At 41.9% G+C, this 7,457-nt stretch overlaps 1 protein-coding gene across 1 annotated transcript; it reads right to left on the reverse strand.

Annotated features, from left to right (window-relative positions):
- Positions 1-631: 631 nt before the first annotated feature.
- On the reverse strand, positions 632-6,389 carry rassf10a (Ras association domain family member 10a). The gene has a single exon (XM_047347388.1). The coding sequence runs from the start codon at positions 5,748-5,750 to the stop codon at positions 4,305-4,307; it is 1,446 nt and encodes a 481-aa protein (XP_047203344.1). The 5' UTR covers positions 5,751-6,389; the 3' UTR covers positions 632-4,304.
- Between the last annotated feature and the right edge of the window lie 1,068 nt (positions 6,390-7,457).

Here is a 7,457-nt window from a genome sequence, read left to right on the forward strand (position 1 = left end):
CAAAAAAATGGAATTTGATTTCACTGTTTTTCAGGTCTGGATAAAGATGGAGAAAGCTAATAAGAGGATGGAAAAATATTTGTATTCTGAGACTCTATTCTCTGTCCCATTATCTAAGTTATTTCCTCACATATTTGTGTCCTTGATTATTTCCTAGTGTCCTTCCTTGCCTCTTATCATCTTCATATATTTTTCTCCTTCTATCATTTCTTACCTCGTTTTGTCTCCTTTCTTGTTTCATCTTCTTGTTTCCTTCCTCCGTTTGATTGTGTTCTTTGTTTCATCCTTCCTTATATCCTTCCTTCATTGTGTCATCCTTCCTTACTTTGTTGTGTCCATCTTTTCCTGACCTCTGTCCTTCCAATTCTTATCTTGCTCCTTCCCTTGTGCCCTTGCTTTATTTCTTCACTTGTGTCCTTCCTCCCTTACTCCTTCAGTGTGTCCTCCTTCCTTTTTGCATCCTTGTAGCCTTCCTTCCTTTATATTTGCCATAAATGTACAGTGAACTTCAGTATATTATATTTGAAGTTGAATGCAAAAGGCTGGAAAGTTTATTCTAGAAAAGGGAAGAATTTTTACATGAAAAATGTGTAGGATACTTGCAGTTAGATTATATAAAACAAGACACAAATCCAGATGTTGCTGTTTATTTCAACTCTATAACGGCTGAGTGGTGATATGCTTCTTCCACAGTGGACGTGTTTGCTTTTTTTTTGCTTCAGAGTTGCTAATCTAGGTGCCACACATCTGGAAAAAGTAGTCTGAGTGCCAGAATGTGAGAGGCCTAAAGGGTCCCTGATCAAGTCCCATAAATCAGCTACACATGGGTCATTTTGGTAACTCCACAGGAACAGTATCGTTTTTTATACAGGTGCCACAAAGATAATATTGTTCACATTTACAATTTGACAGCCAGACATGTAAGCTTGATAGTACAACATCCCAACAACATAGTTGTTAGAGAGTATTTCTTTTTTCTTGAAAGAAGACCTTAAAGTGATGAATCACTTCTGCTGCGATGCTTGTTGTCTGCGCAGGTCTCAGAGGAGCCAGCTTGGCCAGAAAGCGCTCTGCGGCAACTATTTTCAGGGTAAAAAAAAAAAAAAGTGAACCGAAGCTGAAAATAGTTCTCCTTAATGTCACAGCGTTCAGACACGCAGCAACTGCAGGATTACTAAATGGGTCTGTTCCAAAAGCATCTAGAAGTCCAGTTTTCTTACAGGTGTTTGTACCCGCAGAAGGACTTGCATGTGTAGCAGAGTTTAATCACATGAGTCTGCACTAAATTAATGCAAAATGTTAGTATAAATATGTTTACGACACAGTGGATAACGAGTGTGGAGACCTGCTGTCTCACTATGCACTACACAACATTTCTATGACAAAGAAGACATAATTCTTTGATCTGAACCTTAATATAAAAACAAGGTTTTTCCTTCTTGGCCCACATTGATTATAGTTGAGTAAGAAGCTTCACATGGAAACAAAGCCCTTTAGAGCAGCCAAATTGATGTTATAACAATAATCCAAACACAGATTTATAGGAGCACTGCACTAGTTTTATTCAGTGTTCAGCTTCCCTGTCAGGAGAACTAATGCCAGTCTGGAACAAAAAATTCACGTATGATGTTTCCTGACTCCATTAGATCAGCCTGATGATGTCATCGGACTGGGTCTAATGTTCATCCTACAGGGCGTGACGGGGGGGATTTAAAAGCTTAGGCAGAGGAGCTTCTGATCGAAGATCATATCTAACAGAATCATGGAAAATGTGGGATCCACATTTTATGGATCTTAATGGGGCCTAAATGTGAGATTTGTGCTTCAATTGCTCCCAATTCGTTTCTTTTTAAACCTTTTCCATTGCAAGTCATTGGGAGTTAGTGGTAGTCTACAACAAAACAGCTTCACTAAACTTATAAGGTTGACTGTATTATCTTTCACAATTAAATTAAAAAATGACCAACTACATTATTGATTTATTGCAGGGAATCAACCAAGAGATGAAATAATTGTTCACTATAATGATGGGAGAAATACCACAAAAAAAGAGACTGTGATAAAATTATTCTGTAATAATATTAATAAAATGCAATGGAAGCGATTTATTAAGATTGTTATTTTTTGTTGCTTTTGCTTTTTTCCTCTATTGATCATCAGTAAATGCTCAAGTTATGTTTCAGAATATGATCAAACCCATGTTATTTTCCTTTTATTTTACATTCAGGTTTTCTTTTAATCTCTGACCTGTTGGTTCTGACCAATTTAGATTTTTTTATAAGGAGAAACAAAAACATGCTTTAGGTTCTTTGATTGAAGGTAGTAGTTTTTAATTCAAAGGAAAATACTCAAAAGAAGTGTATCAAAGTACATGTTGTTAGTTGATGCTTTAATTGGCCGATTAGTTTTGGATGCATATAATGAATAGGCAAAAGAATCTGATTTGTTAGTATAATTGACCTGCCAATCACCGATCAGAGCTGGCTAAGGAAAAGGTTTCCAATTCCAAACTCTGGACGATTGATTGGTGCTTCCTTACTTTTTAATAATGAGTCATTTTTATTTCTAGAGCAATATTTATATTTGTGAGGTGACAGTATTTAATATATAGATTTAGAACTAAACATATAGTGTTGAATTTTTCAAACTTTTTACCATCCTTTATAACATCATTAAAATACATAAATAAAATATTGTGATAAAATTTTAAATACATATCACCCCATGTCTAGTTTATGTTTTCATTTATTTTACCATTTGGGGAATTACATTTAGTTTAATGTTTCCTGTAGAACCGTATTAAAAATAAAGAAAAGCAAAGAGAGATGTGGCTTTATTAGCCTGAAATTATTAAGTTAAAGAAATTTATAGAACACGCTGTAATTTTGCTTTGCTTTTTTAAGGGTCAAAGGTTCATTCAGATACTATGTTGAAAAAATATTTAATTTGTAGACAGTTAACCAGTAATAAGGGCACCATTTAAAACAAATATATATATAATTTGTTATTAGACATTGGCTGGTAGGAAAGTGGTAAGAAGGCTGGTTTTGAAACCATAGGTTTTAAAAAGCTATGGTTTCAAAACCTCTAAACTAGTTTAAAGTCCTTTTAATTAGAGGCCAGAGAAAGTGCCAGAGTGACTTCTCTGGCTGGCTGCATGAAGCATAAAGTAGTGCCGTTCTTCCCCTCCCACCACCAATGGTTGCACAATACCAGTCATCTGGCTGAAAAAAGACTCTTGGCTTTTTCGATGCTAACAGGAAAATCAAAATTTGTTTTTTGTTTTTTTGGGGGTTTTTTGCTAGTATTTCTGGTCATAAAAAAAACTAAGTGTCATGGTGGGTAAACTAATGCCTTAATGTGTTTTGAAAGAGTCTGTTGGCTATGGGTTCGCTAGCCACGCATCATTTTTTCATATTCCCAGTGTTACTCTATGAGAGCAGGGTATAATCTGTGCACTAAAACTACTTAGCAGGTGTTTATTTGGTTGTTTTTTTGTTTAGTTTTACACTAATCTCTACGCGATACAGTCAAAATAGTAGAACTGTGGTAATCAAAATACTTTATTTTGAAAGCAGTAGGAATAACTTTGCCTGTCTGTTTTAAATAAAAGAATTTAGATAATCTGAAAATCTTATACTTGCCCATGCCTGTCTGCAACTAAGAGGAAATAGAAAGAAAACAGAAAGACTTTTGCCAATTCAACACTTCTACTTAGAAGGAAATGTAAACATCAGTGTTTTTATTCTAATTTGTAAAGGTTACACGTCTTACATGTCTATTTTTCCGAACTGTTGACCACTCTATGATTACTATTTCAAAATTGCAGGGAATGATTCCACTTTTTGCATTCGTTTTTGTCACGTTCATAGCTGACATGCCTATACATCCATTTAAACAACTGTCAGCCCGGTGTTTTTGCCGCTTAAACAAGTTGACCAAGATGAGCTGTGAAACTGTGATCAGGTTGGTCTCAGCACTTGTTCCAGGACAATGGATCATAAGTTGCTTGTTATAACACTCCTGCAGGCTACTACTTCTAATTAATGATGCTCTTTTGACTCCCCTGGTGGAGGTCAGAAATCAGCTCATGGAGCAGCATATCTTACCAAGGCTCTACTGCACATGCTGTCCTGTCTAAGCTTATTGTGCCATGACTATATATAGATTATTGCTGTAGAATTGCAGTGTCACACAGAGGTGCATTTCATATTTCAGGAAGCCAACACCGATTTATCTCTCTGCCCCTGAGTTTGTGACATGAAGTTGCATAAAAGCCAAAGATGCTCTGACACAAACCCAGTCTACACCAGTGATTCACACACAGGAGGGTTGTCAGAGTCCTGGCTGTGCATGGAGCTCAGACCTGTGTCTGAGTCCTCATCGTTGATGCTGCTGGCTTTTGACAGACCTCTAGCCTGCTCTACCCAGCCACTGCTCTGTTCCTCTGACCCCGGGTCAGCCTCCACACTGCTTGCAGCCAGCTCTTTCTTTCCATCATCAGTCAGTTCTTTGTTCGCCTGCTTCAGCTCCATGGTTTCAACTTTGGCAAGCAGGTCCAACAGTTCACTCTCTTTGGTTTCCCAGAGTGCCAGACTCAGGTCCAAGTCCCCTCTGATGGAGTCTAGGTCCGTCTTGAGTCTCAAGCCTATGTACAGACTAGTGTCCAGCTGGGTTTTTATCCTCTCCTCCTCCAGCAGAAGCTCGTTTTCTGACAGGCTCTCCACATCTGGCTCCACAGCTGGAGCCGCGGCCTCACAGAGGCTCGTCTCCTCCGCGGTGCTGTCGGTGTCCTGCGCCGCCTCGGCTGCTCCCTCCTCCCGCCGCCGCCTCATCCAGCGCCGGTTGAGCTCCTCCTGGATCTCCCCGGTGATGCTCTCCACCAGCGCCTCGCGCTCCGTCACCTCCTCCTGCAGGCGCACCACCTCCTCGCAGCGGCGCGCGTACTCCTCGAACTGCGCCAGCGCCTCAGCCGCACAGCGGACGTCCTGGAACTCCGCTTTGCGCTTCCCGTCCACAGAAGAAACCGGGGTCTCCCCAGAGGAATCCACCATGTATGTATCCTGCACATAGTTCACCCCGTGTCTCTTAATGCGGTCAAAGTGCACTTTGGCTTCGTATCGCTCGATCTCCCGATCCAGTTCCTTGATTCTCTGGATTTGCTGCCGGATGGTGTGATCCTGCGATATCACCAGGTGGACCAGCGTCTCCATCTTCTCCACTGAACATTTACCCTTAGGCAATGTCTGTTCTTTCTTTCTGTTCATTTTATCCAGCTTCCTGAAGGCCTTCCGGACGATCCGCCTTTGCTTCTCCTGGGACATGTTGGCTGCAGCGGCCGCGGCGACCCAGCAGCTCTTGGCGGTGCCCTTAAGCAGCCCGCCCGGGACGCCGCTCTCCCGGCTCTGGACGACCCGCGCCTCGGCACTGCGGGGCCCGTTGTTGGGCAGCGAAGCTTCGCTCTTCACCAGGACGAACCGGACGTTCTCCTGCTCGTCTCCCCATGCGCTCCAGAGCCGCAGGATCTTGGTCTTGTTGGGCAAAGTTCTCTCGAAGCCTCTCCACTTCTCCACCACGCAGTAGGACTGCGGGGAGCCGGACAGCATCGCGGCTGCAGCGCCCTGCTGCAGGTTCTGGTCCTCTAGCAGAACCCTCACAACGTCGGCACAGGTGGTTCGCTTCGTCAGTCCGGAGATCAGCTTCTCCTCTCGGCAGACCCATACCGAGATTTTCCCCTCCTCCGGCTCCATCTCCAAAAAAAAAAAGTTTCTAGTGAATTCCTGCTGCCACTTAAAAGTAAAACAGAAGTTGTTGTTTATATAGGTCCGATCATTCAGGAAACCCCGATGCTTCTCAAAAAATTATTAAAACCTCTCAGTAATATAACATCCTGGGCCGGTCCTTCATCGGTCTGGCCGCAGGCGGCATGCCAGATCCTCATTCCTCTCCCCCGGGCAGATTGTTGTTGCTCCGGAGAGGAGAGGAGGAGAACAGGGTCCTTGCGTCGGGACAAGAAACTCTGATGTGCGGGACAGAAACAGAAACAGGAGGCTGCTGGAGCTACTGGGACACGCCTCCCCTCCCCTCCTCCCTCCCTGCCCACTGATCATCCCACACTGAGAAACCTGCACTCAGATTATCACAGGTGGCGTTTGTTCCAGTTTGCTTCAGGCTCATCATATAGTTTCCTGAAATTTAAAATGTGTGTTTGTTTTTTGCCCTTTTAATGCGCGTTAATGCATTGAACACATAAAAATAAGTTACTCAACTGTATGACAACTGGTCGGAATAAATTTAACTAAAGAGATTAGAAATGTATCAAAAATATTACTTCCTTCAATTACTCAATTAAAACGTGAATGTTGTACATAGAAATGTTCCGCACAAAATCTTTTTATTTCAAGCGTTTTGTTAACTCCGATGATTATTGCTTACAGCTCATGGTAAAATTTCCGTTTCTAAATTTAATATAACATAAGACTATAAATTCATTTTTAAAACAGACGTGTTATGGCAACATAACTATTGGAATAACTACTAACTTGATGGTTGCCCAGCAGACAGTCAACAAGAAGCCTCCACAAGTAAGGTAAGCCATGAAACATCACTGCAAAAAACCCTGGCTGCCCACAGACTGCTAAATGCAGGCATTTCAATAGAAAGTTTAGTGGAAAGAAAAACTTTGTTGGAAAAATGTGCACAAGCAATATGGATAACCACAGCCTTGAAGGGATTGTGATGCAAAGTCATATTGAAAATTTTGGGGAGACTCACAAGGCTTGGACTACTGCTGGAGTCATAGCCTCAAGAGTCAGCACACAGATGTATCCAGGACATGGGCTGCAACGGTCACATTCCTTGTGTTAAGCCATTCATGGATTAAATACAATGCCAGAATCATCTTATCTGGGCTAAGGAGGAAAAGGAAGGGGCTGTTTTTCAGTCCTCTTTAAGTAAATTTCACATATCCTGAATCAAGGTCACATAATCTGGAGAGGGAGTGAAAAGATACAGAATCCAGAATCTTTGCATTGAGGTCTAGTGTGAAGTTTCCACTGTTAGTGATGATTTGTGGAGCCATGTCATCTGCTGATGATGGTCTACTTTGTTCTCCCAAATCCAAAGTCAGTGCCACCGTCTCCCAGGATGTTCTAGAGCTCTTCATGCTTCTCTCTGAAGGCACGCTTAATGGAGATGCTGATTTTCTTTTCCAGCAGGACTTGGCACCTGCCTACACTGCCAAAAGTACTATATCCTGCTTTAATGACCATGCTTTCATTGTGCCTGATTGGTCAGCAACTGGCTTGCCCTAAAACTGTAGAGAATGTTTACAGTATTGTCAAGATGTTGATGGGAGACAACCGACCCAACATTAAAGACAAACTGAAGGTCACTTTTAAAGCAACATTGGCCTCAAGAGAGCTGCAGGCTGTGCAGTTCCATGCCGCGCCACACTG

Source organism: Girardinichthys multiradiatus, chromosome 2 (assembly GCF_021462225.1).
Source record: "Girardinichthys multiradiatus isolate DD_20200921_A chromosome 2, DD_fGirMul_XY1, whole genome shotgun sequence".
NCBI classification, from domain to species: Eukaryota; Metazoa; Chordata; class Actinopteri; order Cyprinodontiformes; family Goodeidae; genus Girardinichthys; species Girardinichthys multiradiatus.

Coding starts and splice junctions, on each gene's coding strand:
- rassf10a (XM_047347388.1), bottom strand. CDS start 5,750: ATGGAGCCGGAGGAGGGGAAAATCTCGGTATGGGTCTGCCGAGAGGAG.